Source organism: Lithobates pipiens, unplaced genomic scaffold, assembly GCF_037356315.1.
Source record: "Lithobates pipiens isolate NorthernLeopardFrog02 unplaced genomic scaffold, aLitPip1_a1.2 Scaffold_25, whole genome shotgun sequence".
Taxonomy (NCBI): Eukaryota; Metazoa; Chordata; class Amphibia; order Anura; family Ranidae; genus Lithobates; species Lithobates pipiens.
In genome coordinates, this window is record NW_027507787.1 from 126,969,991 (window position 1) to 126,989,865 (window position 19,875).

The window sequence follows — 19,875 nt, forward strand, 5'->3', positions numbered from 1 at the left end:
ATAAGCCTATGTGTCTGGTAATGGGTGTGATCATTTTGCCGCAAAAGTAGGTATGATCACCAATTCTCTGTTTTGGTTAATGTTTGGTCTTGCCGATGTATAGTACCCAACATTGGCAGTAAATAATGTATATAACTCCTGTAGAGCAGTCTGCAAAAGTTCTGGGTCTATGCCACTGGCCATTTGGTATACTAATACCCTGCCCTTCCTTAATCCAAGGACAGCGTGGGCAGGTACCACAGCGATATGTTCCCCTGGGAAGAGAATTATTGTCTTTGTATGGCACATAGTGACTAAAGGTAAATTGTTCTCTTAGGGTGGTGGCTTGTCTAAATATTAACTCAGGAGTAGATCTTACATATTTAGAAATGGTGTAGTCCTCGGTTTGAAAATGACAGTTTTTGGGGATTAAGTTTTGCAGTTGGGATTCATGAGTGGAGAACCTTGTGACTAGGCCCACAATCTTAGGGTTTCGTTTTGGTGGAATATTGTACAGTAAGGACCCTCTTGTTTTTGTTCATGCCCTGTTGTAGGAGTGTCTCAAAAGTGAAGTAGGGTATTGCTAGCACTCAGCTTACGTTGGAGATCAGATTGTATATAGCCCTCTGGGTCAATGGAAATATTGAGATCGAGCCGGTCCAGATGACCAAAAGGTCATCGATGTACCTGAACCAGCACAGGATACAAAGGAGCCAGGGCACATATATCGCTGAAGAAAACCTCTCTCCCATCCTTCTAGATAGAGGGTAGCATAGGTTGGAGCGCAATACGTGCCCATGGCTACTCCCTGTATCTGCAAGTATAGTTAGTTCATGGCGTGAATTAAGTCTTAGTGAAAATGAAAGTGAGTAACTCTAAAACAAAGCGGTTAAGTGGCCATGAGGAAGGACTCAGCCATTTGGATGCCCTGCTCATGCGGGATACTCAAATACAAAGATTCAATATCGATAGCAATGAGCAGGGCACCCAGAGGAACATCAGTACCCTCCACATGTCTTGATAGATCAGGTGTATCCTTGATAAAGGAAGACTAGTTACTACATGTGGAAGAAAAAATGTATCCACATATCTACTTGCACATTCAGATAGAGAGAGATCCAATGCGGGAGATGATGGGTCTCCCCGTGGACAGGTTAGATTTTTATGGACCCTATTGTTTAAAATATCATAACACTTTTGTTGGTATTGTGGGTGGGACATCAGTACGATGTTCCCACCTTTTGTCAGATGGTTTATTTACTATTTGTGTTTGTGTTCTAAGTTGTTGTAATGCAAGCTGTTTGTCAGAAAGATTAGAAGATCGAGAAGAGAAAGATGGCCATTGTGCATTCTTGAGGTCCCTAATGGACTTCTGGAGGAACATCCAGACACTTGGACATAGAGATAATTCAGGGAAGTGAAGTGATTTAGGCTTGAATTTTGTTCACCCTGTGTATATTAGATTCAGTGGCTCGAGTGGGGGATCAAGGTCTATCTTTCCCTCATCGTATAAAATCATCATATCCCTCAGAGCTCGAATCTTTCATGTTAAAACCTTTGACTTGTTCAGGTATCTCTCTGTTTTCTTAAATTTACGTTTTGAATTGAACATGTACTTGTACGTAAAATTTTGAGCGAACAGATAAAGATCTTTTATAGTCTCCATTATATCAATTTCATGTATATATCAAAAACCTAAACCCATACAGAGACCGATCACTGTTCCTAATCACTAGGAACAGCAGATCTGTCTATCCTCCCCTGACAGAATGGGGATCTGTCTGTTTACATTGACAGATCCCCCTTCTGTCTTTCTCAGGAGCGATCGTGGGTGGCCTTGCGGCTTCACAGCCTGGTCCCCTACTGCGCCAGCCGAGCTGCGTGTTCTTGCTGGTCCCTGCTGTCTTCTGGGAACTGTGTGTCTCCCAGAAGACAACGGGGGATAGAGGAGGGGCCAGACATGGTGTAGACCACCACGGGTCCTGTGGCGATCTTTCGCCAGAAGTGGGAGCAAATATCTGGATTAGACAGGCATCTGCTCCCTCCTGAAAGGTGCCAAAAATGACACCGGATACGCAGAAGTAAAATTTTTCGGTGGAACGCCGCTTTAGGTGGTTAATGCATTCTATGCATTAAGATAAAAAAAACCTTCTGTGTGTAGCAGCCTTCCCAGCACCCCCTAATACTTACCTGTGCCCCATCTCTCTACAGTGGTATCCACAAGCGTCTTATAAAACCTGGACTCTCCTCCTGACTGAGACACCGGAGGGCCGCCATTGGCTCCCACGGCTGTCAGTCGGTTAGCCAATCAGGGGAAAGAGGGGCAGGGCCGGGTTAGGGCTCCGTGTCTAAATGGACACAATAGCAAGCTACTGGCTGTGGGGGCACAGAACAAGAGGGACCCGAGAAGAGGAGGATTCAGGCTGCTCTGTGCAAAACCAACTGCATAGAGGAGGTAAGTATAATATGTATGTTATTTCTTTTTTTTTTTTTAAACAAGACTTTTACAATTTTTCATTTTAAGGTAAGTATTTCATAATGAGCTAGAGCTGCACGATTAATCGTTAAGAATCAAAAATCAAAATCGCAATCTTTTTTTCCCTTTCCAATCTTCAAAACGGCATGTCATGATTCTTTCTAACAAGTGCAGAGAGTTCTCACAGCTGGAAGAAAAAAATCCAGCCTGCCAAGTTTTATCACAACACTCTAATAAGTAGAGAAACAGTATTTTTTTGTTCTTTCATCGAAGGAAAGAACTCAAGCGTGTAAATGAGGGAGCTTTAAAGTGATTGTAAGGGTGTTTGTTTTTTAAAAATAACAAACATATCATACTTGCCTCCAGTGTGCAGCTCGTTTTGCACAGAGTGGCCCCAAACATCCTCTTCTGGGGTTCCCCGGCGGCTCTCGCGGCTCCTCCCCACATCAGATAACCCACTAGGAGAAGCGCTCTCCCGAGGGAGTTGCCTTGCGGGCACGCTCCCAAGTCCAGCATTTGGCGTCCATAGCCGCCGAATGTATGACTCAGCCCTGCCCCCGGCGCCCGCGTCATTGGATTTGATTGACAGCAGCGGGAGCTGTGCTGCTATCAATCTCTCCAATCAAGAGTAGAGAAACCCTGGGCATAGAGACAGTGTGTCCCCACAGGGTTAAGTTCCAGGGCTCAGGTAAGTAAAATGGGGGGGGGGGTAGGCTGGGGGGCCAGTCACTGCCAGGTGTTTTTTCACCTTCATGAATAGGATTCATGAAGGTGAAAAAACACAAAGGTTTACAATTTAAAGCCCAAACCTTTTCTGACATTGCTTTAGAAGTAAAAAATCATTATTTTCTGCTAGAAATTTATTTAGCCGAAACCCTAGAGAATAAAATGGTGGTTGTTGCAATATTTTATGTCGCACCGTATTTGCGCAGCGGTCTTTCAAACGCAATTTTTTCTTTTTTTTTTTGTTGAAAAAAAATACACTTTAATTCATTAAAAAAAAAAAAAAAAAGCCCAATTTTCTTTTGTATAATGTGAAAGATGATGTTACGCCGTAAGAATCGTGATCTATCTTCTAAGCAAATTGTGATTCTCATTTTGACCTTTATGCAGCTCTAATACTAGCTCATTATGCCTTTTTGTCTTGCATGTTTTTTTTTTTTTTTTTTTTTTGGAAGGGGGGGGGGGGGATTTTTGTACAGAGGCTTACAACCTCTTTTTTACCGCTTGACCACTGGGCACTTACTACCCCTTTCCTAACCAGACCAATTTTCAGCTTTCAGTGCTCTCACATTTTGAATGACAATCACTCAGTCATGCAACACTGTACCCACATGAAACTTTTTGTTCCTTTTTTCATACAAATACAGCTTTCTTTTGGTGGTATTTAATCACTGCTGGATTTTTTATTTTTTGCGTTATTAATAAAAAATAAATTTTTTTTTAATTAAAAATTCCTTGTTTGTTTTAAAATGTTTTGGCAGAGTATTGCACAGTGTTGCAAGGTATGGGCAGAGTACTGCACATTGTCACTTTGCAGCACTGTGGGCACTACACATCCAGCTCACAGCGCTGCTGCAATCTCTTCCCCTCTACTGATTGGTACAGAGAGGGGAGGGAGGAACTGGCATCATGACGTGATGCCTGTTTGTTTACAAGTGATCGGTCCGTCATTTGATGGAGTGATCACATGGTAAACTGTTGCTATCAACGGCTATTTACCATGGTCCGCCAGGTCCGGAGGACCCAGCAGTCACAGATGTTCCCCGGTGCCCGCCCCATGGGGGAGTGCGGGAGCAAGATTCTGGGAGGATGTCCATGGACGCCCTCCCAGAATAAGCCAACCGCGCTATAGCCGTCTTTCGGGTATGAACAGAGTATGAACAGTGATCTGTCATCTCCCCTGCACAGTCCCTTCCGCCCTTCAGTTAGAACACACACTAGGGAACACATTCACCCCTTGATCGCCCTCTAGAGTTAACCCCTTTACTGCCAGTGATATTTTTACAGTAATCCAAAGCATTTTTATAGCACTGATTGCTGTATTAATGCCAGTGGTCCCAAAAATGTGTCAAAATTGTCCATGTCTGCCATAATGTCACATTCCTGATAAAAATCGCAGATCGCCACCATTACTAGTAAAAAAAAATATTAAAAGTGCCATAAAACTAGGACTATTTTGTAGACACTAACTTTTGCGCAAAACCAATCAATAAACATTTATTGCGATATTCTTATTATTTTATTTTATTTTTTTTGTTGCAAAAATATGTAGAAGAATACATATCAGCCTAAACTGAGGAAAAAATTTTTTTTTTATATATATCTTTGGGGGTTATTTATTATAGCAAGAAGTAAAAAATATATATATATTTTTTTTCTAAATTGTCGCTCTTATTTTTGTTTATAGAGCAAAAATTAAAAACCGCAGAGGTGATAAAATACCACCAGAAGAAAGCTCAATTTGTGGGAAAAAACGGAAATCAAATTTGTTTGGGTGCAACGTCGTATGACCGTGCAATTGTCAGTTAAAGAAACGCAGTGCGAATTGCAAAAAGTGCTCTGGTCAGGAAGGGGGTCAAATCTTCTGGGGCTGAAGCGGTTAAAGCGGAATTCCACCCAGAAATTTAACTTCCGCTGTCAAATCCAGATATCTGCTCCCACTTCCGGGGAAAGATTGCTGCCAACTTTGAGGCGAACTACGCAATGTCTGGCCCCTCCACCCAACCCCCCCCCCCCCTCTCTTTCTGGGAGAGACACAGGTCTCAGAAAATAGCAGGGACCATTCAGAAAGCGAAACGCAGCTCGGGCATGCGCAGTAGGAAATGGGCTGTGGAGCCGCAAGGCTTCACTTCCTGCTTTCCTTAGTAAGGATGTCTGCACCCTTAGCCGAGGGGCGGGTCGGCTTCAGGTGCTGACATCGCGGGCTCCATGGACAGGTAAGTGTCCTCCTATTAACAGTCAGCAGCTGCAGTATTTATAGCTGCTGACTTTTACGTTTTTTTTTCCCAGCCGGAACTCTGCTTTAAGGGCTGGAGTTGTGTAGCATTTAAATACTATATGTCTATTGGCTTAATAAGCATAACTGCCACTTAATTGGTGATCACGCCTTTCTTTCTTTCTTTCTTTCTTATGGCAGGGCCATCTTATCAGCATATTTTAGTGGAGCGTAAAGGGAAGAATGAAAATGTGGGTTTTATACAGCTGAATCGCCCCAAAGCTCTGAATGCTTTGTGTGATGGACTGATGACCGAAGTAAACCAGGCTCTGGACTCCTTTGAAGGGGACCCTCAGATTGGAGCAATTGTTATTACAGGGAGTGAGAAAGCCTTTGCTGGTTAGTATTGTTTTTATAATAGCAACTTTTGAACTTTTAAATTGTCATACATGCCTATTGGCAACATGCAGAAAGTATTGTATAGAGCCGAGTGGGGGCTATTTTCACCTCATTCGACTTCCTGCCTAGCCATCGACCGCATTGGATCAGTTTTGGGGCTTACTGACAGCTCGGTAAGCTTGGAAGAGGCGGAACGGAGAGGGGCACCTCTCCCGTCCCCTATAAAAGTGAATCCACTGCTGGGACCACTTTTATTGCAAAGCCGGCCGCCTAACGAAAGAAAAGATACCGGGGTTATGGCAGCTTGCTGCTGCCATAAGCCTGTTATTCAACCTCCAAAATAATGACATCAAAATACAGTTAGGCAGACTGAAAGTTACATGGTTAGTAAGGTTGAATAAAGACACCAGTCCATCCAGTTCAACCTGAGTGAGTGTCTACTATGCCTGTACATTTCTCACTCACATTGGTCCCTACCTTCAAGGAACCCACAATTCAAGGTCCCCATTTATATACTAGGGCCAATTTTAGATAGAAGCCAATTAACCTACCAGCATGTCTTTGGAGTGTGGGAGGAAACCGGAGTACCCGGAGGAAACCCACGCAGGCACAGGGAGAACATGCAAACACCAGGCAGGTAGTGTCGTGGTTGAGATTCAAACCAGCGACCCTTTTTACTGCTAGGGGAGAGTGCTAACCACTACACCACTGTGCCGCCCAAAGTGGTTCCATCTGTATACAGATTTTGTTATATCGGCTTTAATGAATGAGAACATTATACTTGATGTCTGCATGCTAGGAAAAATTCTCCTCACTATGTGTTTTGAAAATGATGTATACAAGTGGAATGGCTATTGAGAGTATCAACAAGGCACCACATTCCTAAATAGCATACACAAATGTAAAAATGCCATGGTGGGACTTTTAAGGTGCCAGAAAAAAACACAAAAACAAATCAAACATAAAATAAATAAGATTGATACAAAGAGGTTCAAAAATCACACATATATTTCCACTTTTGTCAGCATAATGGATTTACATCAAAGGATCTTATGTGTGATTATCTTCATCTTCAACATGTTTCACCATAAGGCTTCATTAGAAAGAATAACACTACGGTACTTGGAAATACAGCACGTAAAAAATACACTTTAAATAGAAGTAATGAATACCAATAAACATAATGTTGTGTGTGTGCGCGCCCTCACTTTGTCAACCCACCATGCCCTCCCTGGTAGGCCATAATCCGCATCACTGATCCTGCTAGTAGGGTTCACAAGCACACAAATCCAGAACAGGAAAGGCAAAAAGTGATTGCTGACAATATAATCTATAATGTATTGTATCATCAGATCAATAAAAAAAGGATGATTTTTTTATTTTATTATTATTTTGGATACATTCTAGATTGTCCGCAACCTTTTCCCTCTGGTGCTAGTCCTGTGGCTCAGTTTTGGCCTTTCCTGGTCCAGATTTGTGTGCTGGGGGACCCTACTTGCAGGAAGGGTGGTGGCCTGCCTGGATGGGTGCCTGGGGAGCACATAAACATATTGTCATTGTTTCTGTTTATTGATATTGATTATTTGTGATTTTTTCACATGTGCAGTATTGCCAAGTAGTGTTACTCTGCCTGATAAAGCCTTATGGTGAAACATCTTGAAGTAACTACTTTTACCTAAAAATATAGGTACCCTCACATAAGATCTTTTGATGTAACTCCATCATGCTGATATATGTGAAAATTTACACCTACACTTAAATATATAAATATATGTGTGATTTAAACCTCTTTGTGCCAATACAATTATTATTATTTTTTTTATAATTTTATTTTTTTGTTACCTTACAAGACCATTACATTTTAAAATCATTGCGAGACACCCACTGTCAAATTTTTAAATTGTTGCAGCCACAATCTGTCAATGAATACTGCAAGTCCTGTCTGCCTCCCTGGCAGATGGACTATAGTTTTCAGTGAACTACGAGAGTGCCCTCAGTTCATTTACACTACCTCCAGCATTTTAACAGCCCATACAGGTATATGGGCAAGAAAACTGAAGGACATGTCTGCAGGAGCTTGACATTGCACCCGCAATCCACTAATCGCAGGTGCAATGCTTTGCATACCTCTGAGGGGAAAACAAATCAATGCACATTTTTTTTTTCTGCAAAAATAATTTTTTCCCGAAACGTGAATTTAGCCTTTAAGAATTTTGCTCTGCGCAGACCAAGGGAAAGACATTGCAATGATGGGTGAATGTAGCATCCCATGCTTCGCCCAGAAATTTCACATAGGTTTACTTCATACAGATCATGCGACCAACTATAAAAAGAAGGAAAAAGGGTATTTGGAAACATTATAATTAGGTAACCTATACAAAATGCTTTAAGGGCTCATTCAGACGGGTGCTGAGTCCTATTCTCTCTGTTGAGCCTCTTTGTACTGCGTCTGCATCCACTATGAACAGTGTCTGCATTGGGATCTGTGCACCCACTTCTTCCCACAAACAACAAAATGCTCCTGTGCTGCTGTTAACATTCCTCCCTTCTTTTTTTTTTTACAGATAATTATGATTGAGAGATGCTATCACTATTGTGTGATTCACACAATAACTAATAAAACCATACACCTATATCAGAGTATGGTACCATTGAACAGATGGAAACAAACCAAATATAACATAAGTGTAAAATCCCACTCTTTGCAGTACACAAAATGAATTTCTTTTTCATAAATTATGGGACACAGAGTCGGGCTAATATTCATTACCTGCTGAGGTATACTTCATCATTAGGTGAATGGATACTGGTAGACCAAAGGTCGTCAGACAGGTAGTGATCCCCTATATAACCCCTCCCTTACAGGAAGCACTTCCATTTTTTTTTGAACCAGTTTTTTTTTTTTTTTTTTTTTTTTTTTTTTTAGCTCTTTGAGCTCCATGTCTCTAGTCCCACAAACGGTTCCAAAAATTAATCAAGGGATTGACCAATCGGATCCATTTGCAATGACGTCATTAACCACTTCAGCCCCGGACCAATTAACAGCCTAAGGACCAGAGGTCTTTTTACAATTTCGCACTGCACTGTTTAACCACCTTCAGACCGGACCATTTTGCTGGTAAATGACCAGAGGTCTTTTTACAATTTGGCACTGCGCTGCTTTAACTGGTAATTGCGCGGTCATGCAATGTTGTACCCAAACAAAATTTGCGTCCTTTTCTTCCCACAAATAGAGCTTTCTTTTGATGGTATTTGATTGCCTCTGCGATTTTTATTTTTTGCGATATAAACGTAAAAAGACCGCAAATTTTGAAAAAAAAATGATATTTTCTACTTTTTGTTATTAGAAAAATCCAATAAACTCAATTTTAGTCATACATTTAGGCCAAAATGTATTCAGCCACATGTCTTTGGTAAAAAAAAAAGTAAATAATTGTATATTTATTGGTTTGCGCAAAAGTTGTCACATCTACAAACTAAGGTACGTTTTCTGGAATTTACGCAGCTTTTAGTTTACGACTGCCTATCTCATTTCTTGAGGTGCTAAAATGGCAGGGCAGTACAAAAGCCCCCCAAATGACCCCATTTTGGAAAGTAGACACCCTAAGGAAATTGATAAGTGGCATGTTGAGCCCATTGAATATTTTATTTTTTTGCCTCAAGCGATTGAATAATGACAAAAAAAAAATTATTATTTTTTTTTTTACACAAAGTTGTCACTAAATGATATATTGCTCACACATGCTATGGGCATATGTGAAATGACACCCCAAAATAAATTCTGCTGCTTCTCCTGAGTACGGGGATACCACATATGTGGGACTTTTTGGGAGCCTAGCCGCGTACGGGGCCCCGAAAGCCAAGAACCGCCTTCAGGTTTTCTAAGGGCGTAAATATTTGACTTCACTCCTCACTACCTATTACAGTTTTGAAGGCCATAAAATGCCAAGATGGCACAAAACCCCCACAAATGACCCCATTTTAGAAAGTAGACACCCCAAGCTATTTGCTGAGAGGCATGTTGAGTCCATGGAATATTTTATATTTTGCCACAAGTTGCGGGAAAATTACAAACTTTTTTTTTTTTTTCACAAAGTTGTCACTAAATGATATATTGCTCACGCATGCCATGGGCATATGTGAAATGACACCCCAAAATAAATTCTGCTGCTTCTCCTATGTACGGGGATACCACATATGTGGGACTTTTTGGGAGCCTAGCCGCGTACGGGGCCCCGAAAACCAAGCACCGCCTTCAGGCTTTCTAAGGGCGTTACAGTTTTGAAGGCCATAAAATGCCAAGATGGCACAAACCCCCCCCAAATGACCCCATTTTGGAAAGTAGACACCCCTAAATTTAGGGGTACACTAGTGAGACTAGGTAATAAATGGCGGGTGCCCTGAAACTATAAAAAAATAACTAACCAACCAGCGTCACCTGTAACAGTTATATGGTGATCACTGGTGAAAGGGTTAACTAGGGGGCAATCAGGGGGCTTTATGCGGTAGTATATGGGGGTCCCTGGCGCTATAAAAAGCTGCGGCGAACCTAAATACCTACCTGCCTAACTAGCGTCACCTGTGGCACTAATACAGCGATCAGAAAAACTATCGCTTATTAGGCTGGGTTCACACTGGAGCGATGCGGGAACGCCATGAATCCGCGGCGGGTTCCCGCATCGCATGCCTCCCGGCGGCAGTTCACACTGCCCTATGCGAACTGCTGGGAGTGTCAGTGAAATGTTAATGACATCCCCAGATCAGTTCGCATATCGCAGTGCGATCTGCAAACTCGGATCGCATGGTGTGAACACCCATGCGATCCGATTCTGCTGCGGGCCAAAAAAAGGGTCCCGTGCGAATTTGCGGCGGGTGCGACACGAATTCAGCCATACTATCTGTATGGCTGAACTCGAATCGCACAGAGATCGGATGTGATTTGCACTGCAGTGCGGTGCGAATCACATTCGTTCTCATAAACCGCTGCAATGTGAACCCAGCCTTAGTGACACTGGCGACGGGGGGTGATCACGGGGTTAAACCTTTATTGGGGGGGTTAGGGGGGGCACATTAGAACTAAAGGGGGCTAACCCTAACTGCCCTAACAGTTACTACAGTCACAAATGACACCAATGCAAAAAAAAAAAAAAAAAAAAAAAAAGCAATTGGTGTCACTGTGACTGGGGGGGCAGGGGTAATTGGGGGGTGATCGGGGGGTAAAGGGGGGGTGTGAGTGTGCCTGGCATGTTCTACTGTATGTGGGGTGTGTTGGTGCAACTCACCGAACCTCTCTCCTCGGTGCCGGAACGAAAACTACCGACACGGAGGAGAGAATACATCACTTCCTCTCCTGTGTTTACATTACAGGAGAGGAAGTGATGTCACCGGACATTTTCATTCGCCGTGAGCGATCGCGAGGGGGTGGCCATGAATGAATGGCCGTCCCCTCGTCCGGGATCACTCCCGAACGAATACCGACCGCCGCAGGCACCGGGCGGGGGCCCGATCGGGCCCCCGACCGGCGGGCAGGCAAGGACGTACATGTAAGCCCTTATGCCTGCCCGTGCCATTCTGCCGACGTACATCGGCGTGCGGCGGTCGGCAAGTGGTTAACTGGTAATTGCATGGTCATGCAATGTTGTACCCAAACGAAATTTGCGTCCTTTTCTTCCCACAAATAGAGCTTTCTTTTGGTGGTATTTGAGTGCCTCTGCGATTTTTATTTTTTGCGATTATAAATGGAAAAAGACCGAAAATTTTGAGAGAAAAAAATATTTTCTACTTTTTGTTATAAGAAAAATCGAATAAACTCAATTTTAGTCATACATTTATGGCAAAATGTATTCATCCACATGTCTTTAGTAAAAAAAAAGTCAATAACCGTATATTTTTTGGTTTGCGCAAAAGTTATAGCGTCTACAAACTAGAGTACATTTTCTGGAATTTACACAGCTTTTAATTTATGATTGCCTATCTCATTTCTTGAGGTGCTAAAATGGCAGGGCAGTACAAACCCCCCCCCCCCCCCAAATGACCCCATTTTGGAAAGTAGACACCCCAAGGAAATTTCTGAGAGGCATGTTGAGCCCATTGAATATTTTTTTTTTGTCCCAAGTGATTGAATAATGACACAAAAAAAAAAATTTTTTTCAAAAAGTTGTCACTAAATGATATATTGCTCACACATGCCATAGTTATATGTGGAATTGCACCCCAAAATATATTCTGCTGCTTCTCCTGAGTACGGGAGTATATCACATATGTGGGACTTTTTGGGAGTCTAGCCACGTACGGCACCCCGAAAACCAATCACTGCCTTCAGGATTTCTAAGGGTGCAAATTTTTGATTTCACTCCTCACTACCTATCACAGTTTCGAAGGCCATAAAATGCCAAAATAACACAAAACCCCCCCAAATGACCCCATTTTGGAAAGTAGACACCCCAAGCTATTTACTGAGAGGCATGTTGAGTCCATGAAATATTTTATATTTTGCCACAAGTTGCAGGAATATTAAAATTTATTATTTATTTTTTTTGCACAAAGTTGTCACTAAATGATATATATTGCTCACACATGCTATGGGCATAATTCAAATTATACCCCAAAATAAATTCTGCTACTTCTCCCGAGTATGGGGATACCACATGTGGGGGACTTTTTGGGAGCCTAGCCACGTACTGGACCCCGAAAACCAAGCACTGCCTTCCGGATTTAAATATAAAACGCTACCAAAAAATGCGATCGCTGTAGTTATGTGTTAAGTGTTTTGTAAGTGACAGTGATCGATCGATACTGCACTTGGGTGGGCTGGGCGGAGGGGCAAAACGCAGGTGCTAGCAGGTATCTGGGCTGATCCCGCTAACAATGCGTTTTTTTGGAACCCTTAACTGCTGGGGACGCTAGTATTGATCAGATCAGATATTGATCTGTTCAGATTCTATACCACTACGGGAGGTGTATGCTTTGCGCGTGGGTGTTAGCGGTACTGGCACTAACCTAGCGCTGCCTGGGGCGACGCAGACCCTGACCCTAAAACCTAATTGATATCACCCGCCGGGTGATCAGGGGGTTAAACCTTTATTGGGTAATAAATGGTGGGTGCCCTGATGCTATAAAAATCAAACTAACTAACCAGAGTCACCCGTAACACTTATACGGTGATCACTGGTGAAAGGGTTAACTAGAGGCAATCAGGGGGTTCAAATTTTTATTAAGTAGTATATGGGGGTCCCTGGCGCTATATAAAAACCTGACTGGGAACCTAAATAACTAACTGGCTAACCAGTGTCACAAGTGACACTTATACGGTGATTGCTGGTGAAAGGGTTAACTAGGGGCAATCAGGGGGTTAAAACCATTATTGGGTAGTATATGGGGGTACCTAGCGCTATAAAAACCTGGCGGTAAACCTAAAAAAAATAACTAGCTACCTAGCGACACTAGTGACACTAATGCAGCGATCAGAAAAATTATCGCTTAGTGACACTGGCAAAAGGGGGTGAAAGGGTTAACTAGGGGCAATCAGGGGGTTAAAACCATTATTGGGTAGTATATCGGGGTACCTAGCGCTATAAAAACCTGGCGGTGAACCTAAAAAAATAACTAGCTACCTAGCGACACTAGTGACACTAATGCAGCGATCAGAAAAATTATCGCTTAGTGACACTGGCAAAAGGGGGTGAAAGGGTTAACTAGGGGCAATCAGGGGGTTAAAACCATTATTGGGTAGTATATCGGGGTACCTAGCGCTATAAAAACCTGGCGGTGAACCTAAAAAAATAACTAGCTACCTAGCGACACTAATGCAGCGATCACAAAAATGATCGCTTAGTGACACTGGCAAAAGGGGGTGAAAGGGTTAATTAGGGGCAATCAGGGGGTTAAAACCATTATTGGGTAGTATATCGGGGTACCTAGCGCTATAAAAACCTGGCGGTGAGTCTAAAAAAATAACTAGCTACCTAGCGACACTAATGCAGCGATCACAAAAATGATCGCTTAGTGACACTGGCAAAAGGGGGTGAAAGGGTTAACTCTAGGGGCAATCAGGGGGTTAAATCTTTATTGGGGGGTGGTAGGGGGCTACCCTGGACCTAACACTAACTGCCCTGACACTTTTTACTTTTACAACTGTTCAGTAAGTGATCAGTAAATAAATGATCACTGCAATCAGTGACACTGTGACTGGGGGGGGGGGGGGGTTTGTGTGCCTGTGTGTTAGTTAGTGTCAGTGTAGTGTTTGGTGCAGTCCGGTCAATAAGACCGCCCAGAGGAGAATGACATCACTTCCTCCCTGCCTGTGTATACAATACACAGTGGGAGGAAGCTTCTCATTCGCCAGGGGCGATCGAGAGGGGATGGCCAGAAACCAACGGCCGTCCCCTCATCCCGGATCGCTCCTGAAGCGAACCGGACCGCCGCATCCAGCGGGAGGGGGTCCGATCCCACCCGCTGGAAGGCAAGCATGTACATGTACGTGCTTGTGCCTGTACATGCCATTGTGATGACGTACAATGGCATGCGGCGGTCGTTAAGTGGTTAAGATCCTGCAAGGTTTTGCCTGTAATGTGGCCTCTGGGCGCTGGACCCTGTGGAGTGGAAATCCTGGACACTACAGCGCTAAGGCATTTCCTGCAGGGTGTTGTACAGGTCCCAGTGGACCCTAAACATGAAAAGGTCCTTGAAGGACCAAGTGACAGGAACCCGCCATGAACAATGAAGATTGGGCCTTTAGTTCCTACGTGGCCCTGCGCCTGGATGGGTAAGCGAAACCGCTATATTTATTTTTAACTATTGTGGGGTGTCCCAGTGATTGTAACAATCAGTCAAGCTAGCTAAAGGCTGGACATATGTGTGCGGTGACCATACGGGGGAGTTCTGGGCTAGCTGTAGGTATTTGCAAAGTGTATCTTTTTTTTTTTTTTGCTTGTGTCTGGCTGTTTTTTACCTGTACAAAGGTGCACTACGGTGCGCCATTTCGCCTTGGTTCACCATGGCACACCTGCATTCGCAAGAGCGCCGCTGGGCTCAGCAGTTTGGCGGCCATGGCGCATGAAGATTGGCCGCACACACGCTGTAACCTTTATCTGGGCGCATGAAGATTCGTGTCGTATGTGAATACAGTCTCGCCCACTTGTCGGGACCATGCACATGCATGCACGCACATAGGACGTTCCAGCACACACCCAGCTTATTTTTTTTATTTTTTTATTTTTTTGGTGCCGAAACCCGGGATCGACACACCCAGCTTATTTAAGCTGTGTATGCCAAACATGTGGTGCTTCCAGGAGGCAGCTGTGGGACACAGAGCAGGCTCTGAACAGTCACTTGCAGTGGTTAATTTCTCCTTACCTGGGTCACTTGAGTCATCGGGTGTTGCTTGAAAGGCTAAAGATGCTTAACAGGATTGTTGCATAGGGGCTTGGTGAGCCCTATTAAAGGGTCTCCCTTTTGAGGTGTTTTAACTATACCCAAGTACTCTTTGTTTATGGCATTGAATGTCTTCCAAAAAGATGAGTGGGACTAACGTGACAGAGAAGGGCACACCTACGTCATCAGTAGTTCCTGATGAACCTAGTCGTATCCCTAGTGTTGTATACCCTGAAAGACCAGATGTTCCCAGGCAATTTGAGCCGCTGCGCCTATCTGGTATTGTGTCTACAGTCAATGCTGCTGCTTCACTCTTTATCACTAAGCATGAACTGTCCTCAGCTCTAGCCGGGTTAGAGCACAGGATTGCCGGCATGATTACCTCCATCCCACAGGGTTGCAGGAAGCATGACCGATTCCCCTTTCCGGAGTCTCCTTGCTGGAGTAGGAATGGGTTGAGGATGGGGAAGGGCTAAAAGCTTAGGATTCAGTGGAGTGTCCGGCAGATGAGTCTACTTCTGAGCAATCTGGACAAGAAGATATCCACTCGATGTCTGCCTGTCAGTCGCAGAGGTTTTTGATCCTGACTGACTGAAATGATTTGTTCTGGCTTTTAAGTTGCCTTTTGCAGAGGTGACTGAGCCCCCCCTGGTCCTCTTTGGGACCTGAGACCTTTTTCAGGTTGCACAGACTTTCCCGCTACACCCCCTGTTGGAACAGGCAGTGTATGCTGATTGGGAATATCCTGATAGGACTTTTTTGCCTCCTAAAAGGTTTTCCCTTTTATATCCCATGGAGGAAAAGATTGTTTGCAAAAATGGAGCATGCCAGACGTAGATGCAGGAGTCTCTTCCTTTTAAACAAGAACTTGTCCGGTAGATAACGCACAGGGCTTGAAAAAGACCCTGTTGGCAAGAAATTGGAGGAGTTATTAAAGATTTCCTTTTCTTTGGCCAGTTCAGCCATTCAGCCAGCTGTTGCAGCAATTGATATTTGCCAGTCTTTAACCTCCCAGGCGGTAATCCCGAGTCTGGCTCGGGTTGGGATTTCAGTACCATAAGCGGTAACCCTGAGCCAGACTCGGGATCGCATCGCTGGATACAGGGAGATTTAGTTACCTTGTCCCCTGGATCCAGCGATGCCCTCCACGCTGTGTGATCGAGCTGTCCTCTGCTCGATTCACACAGTGCCCGAGTGCCGCTGAGTTCCATTCCCTGCGACGTAATGGCGCACAGGAGCGGAGATCGGCGCCAAATTCAAAAAAGTAAAAACACAGTACTGTATAAAAAATTACACACCCCCTTTGTCCCTAGTGGTCTGTCCAGTGCCCTGCATGCACTTTTATATTATAAATACAGTTTTTTTTTTTTCTGCCTGGAATTTGGAGATTGCCTATAGCAACCAAAAACTGTCCCTTCATGTCAAAAGTGATTTTAGACCAACTAGAAAACCGATAATAAATTACAATCACTTGCAGAATTGAGCGATAGTGATATGTGGGGAAATTCGTCATCAAACACTAAATCTAATGACAGCGACAATTCTGCAAATGAGCAAATTTCAGTGTTTTTTTGGATTTGATTACAATATTGAATAATTTTTATTATTATTTATTATATTATAAATTTTATCATACCCGGGATGTCTGCTAGACTCTGGTTTGAACAGATTTAAGAGAGTTATTCCTAAGAATTGCAGGCCTACAATATACAACGCTAAATTTGCATGCAAAATAATCGTACCGCTTTCAGCACCTAAAATCAGAACTAATCATACCGCCAGGGAGGTTAAAGGATCAAGTCAAACGGCCGGATAGGCCTAACCAGGAGGATAATCTGCCTGAAAGTAAGACAGGTATTCCTCGAGCGCTGTGTTTTGTGTTGATGCTTTAAAGGATTCAGTACAGCAGGTTTCTCATCTGGCTCTCTTTTCTGTACATATGCGCAAAATTTATGGCTTAAGAACTGGTCAGCTGAGCTTCCTGGTAAAAAGTTATTGGCAGGTTTCCCGTATTCATGGGGAACATTTATTCGGTGATCACTTAGACAAATATAGTCAAAAGATTTCCGGAGGGAAGAGTTCTCTACTTCCTGTGAAGAAAAGCACCAAACGTCCCTCGTTTAAAAACCCAGGGACTGCTTTCTCAAATGTCAGTGTCGGAGCGGTTCTGCCGCCAACAGGAGTGTGCTAGGACCAGGGGTAAGCTGCAAAGGCCAGGGCCAGAAAAAGCACTGGGTCCAAAACTCTTCTAAACCCAGCACCGAGCCCTCCTTTTTAGGGGACGCCCCCACTCTATTGGGTGGGGGGGAAGACTGCTGCACTTTGCGGATATTTGGAAAGCCGTTCAGGACGAGTGGGTCACCTCAATTATATCTTGCAGTTACAAGCTGGAGTTACTGGGGTTGCCCCCTCAGAGGTTTCTAAGATCCATTGTTTCCTTGGATCCTCCAAAGAGACTTATTGCTTCAGGCACTACATCATCTAGCGCATCAAGGAGTGTGTATAGAGGTTCCGGTATCCGAAAGGGGCATATAGTTTTACCTAAACCTGTTTACAGTTCAGAAACCAAACAGGGACACAAGGCCCATTTTGGACCTAAGGTCCCTGGACAGGTATCTATTGATACAATCCTTTCAGATGGAGTCCATCCGCTCAGTAGTAACCTCACTCCAGAGGGGAGTGGGGCTTGCTACAGCTATTCGGGTGTTCACAAAGGTCCTAGCACCAGTACTGGGTCTTTTACGGGCCCAAGGAATCCTGGTTCTCGGGTATCTGGACGACCTCCTGCTCAGAGATCACTCAGTTCAGGCTCTAGAACAGAGCATAATATACACAGTGAGGTATTTGAAAAGCTTAGGCTGGATCATAAATGCCGAAAAGTCAGCCTTGAGACCAGCTTAGTCTAAAATATTTAGGTCTGATTCTAAACACGGTCCAAGCAAGAGTATTCTTACCACCCGTAAGGATCTCTGCCCTGAAGGATCAGGTGCGTCAGATAAGGGGCACCAGTCAACCCTATATTTGGATCTGTATGAGGCTTCTAGGGAGGATGGTATCCTCCTTCGAAGGCAGTGCCCTATGCCCAGTTTCATTCCAGGCCTTTACAACAAGACATCTTGTTGGCTTGGAACAGAGGAAGAAAGGCCCTGGATTATCCAATGTGCTTATCTCCTTAGGCATGCTTAAGCCTAAACTGGTGGTTGCAGGATCAGAACCTGCGAAAGGGAAAATCCTTTCTCCCGATAATTTGGAGAGTACTGACTACAGATGCCAGTCTCCCAGGCTGGGGAGTGACCCTAGACAGGCTCACAGGCCAGGGGAAATAATCAGGGACAAAGCAGACCCTGCCCATCAATGTCCCGGACGTAAGGGCAGTACGTCTGGCTCTATGATCCTGGACGGTGGAGCTTCAGGACTGCCCCATCAGGCTTCCGTCCAACAATGCCACCGCAGTGGCCCATATAAACCACCAAGACAGTACCAGGAGTTCAGCTCTGAAAGAGGTGAACTACATACTTGCCTGGGCAGAGGGACATGTGCCAATAATATCGACAGTCCATATTCCGGGAGTAGAGAACTGGAAGGATGATTGTCTCAGCCTCCAGCAGATCTGCCCAGGGAATGGTCCCTACACCCTGAGGTGTTCCAGAAAATTTGCCAACGTTGGGGATGACCAGAGGTCGACCTACTGGCATCCAGGTTCAACAACAAGCTACAGCAGTTTGTGTCTCCAACAAGAGATCCTCTGGCAATTGGACTCCCTGGTTTATGCTTTCCCTCCAATCCTCTCCTTCCATATTTGTTGTGCAGGATTTGGATAGAGGGCATTCCAGTCATTCTTGTGGCACCAGCCTGGCCCAGAAGGCCCTGGTTCCTGGAGATTGTGAGACTAACAATAGACAGGCCATGAATGCTTCCACATCGCCCCAATCTACTGTCTTAAGGTCCTATATTCCACCCCAATTTACATTCTAGAAATTTGAAGGCATGGCTATTGAAGCCAGGGTGTTAAAGGACTGTAGCATCTCGGGACCAGTGGTGTCTACTCTAGTGAATGCTAGAAAAGCTATCGCTGTTCCATTCTTTTTGCCAAAAGTGGTGTTGGCCTTTCATTTAAATCAGGACATTATTTTGCCTTCTTTTTTCTCTCAGCCTCGTTTACGTTGTCCGGGCAGTCAAAGTTTATTTGTCTATATCTGCAGAGATCTGAGGATCAGACTTTTTTGGTAAAAAAAAAGGACCCAAGAAGGGGCAGGCAACTTCCAAAGCTTCCATTGCCAATTGGGTCCGTCAATTGGGGCATTCAGGCGTGAAACATAAAGCTCCCCCCTTTAGGGTGAGAGCTCGTTCTACCAGGGGTGTAGGAACCTCCTGGACTTTTCGCCATCAGGTATCTGTGGCTCAGATTTGTAAGGCTGCTTCCTGGTCTTCAGTGCATACATTCACAAAATGTCATCAAGTGGATGTTGAAGCAGCCGAGGATTCGGCTTTCGGCCGCAGTGTACTGCAGGCTACCGTATAAGTTCTGATGGCTATTGTTTGGCAGGGTGTCTCCCTCCCTCAAGGCTATTGTTCTGGGACGTCCCAGCAGGTAATAAATATTAGTCTGACTCTGTGTCCCTTGATGTATGAAAAAGAAAATAGGATTTTTCCGTCATACTTACCTGTAAAATCCTTTTCTTTGCGTACATCGTGGGACACAGAGATCCCT

The 19,875-nt window shown here is 44.1% G+C and overlaps 1 protein-coding gene across 1 annotated transcript in view; it reads left to right on the top strand.

Moving 5' to 3' along the window:
• ECHS1 (enoyl-CoA hydratase, short chain 1) overlaps nucleotides 1-19,875 on the top strand; it is a 70,090-nt gene that overhangs the window by 29,140 nt on the left and 21,075 nt on the right. The window contains exon 2 of the mRNA XM_077454847.1: nucleotides 5,595-5,792. Coding sequence (XP_077310973.1) covers nucleotides 5,595-5,792 — 198 coding nt within the window. The remainder of the gene's footprint in view (nucleotides 1-5,594; nucleotides 5,793-19,875) is intronic.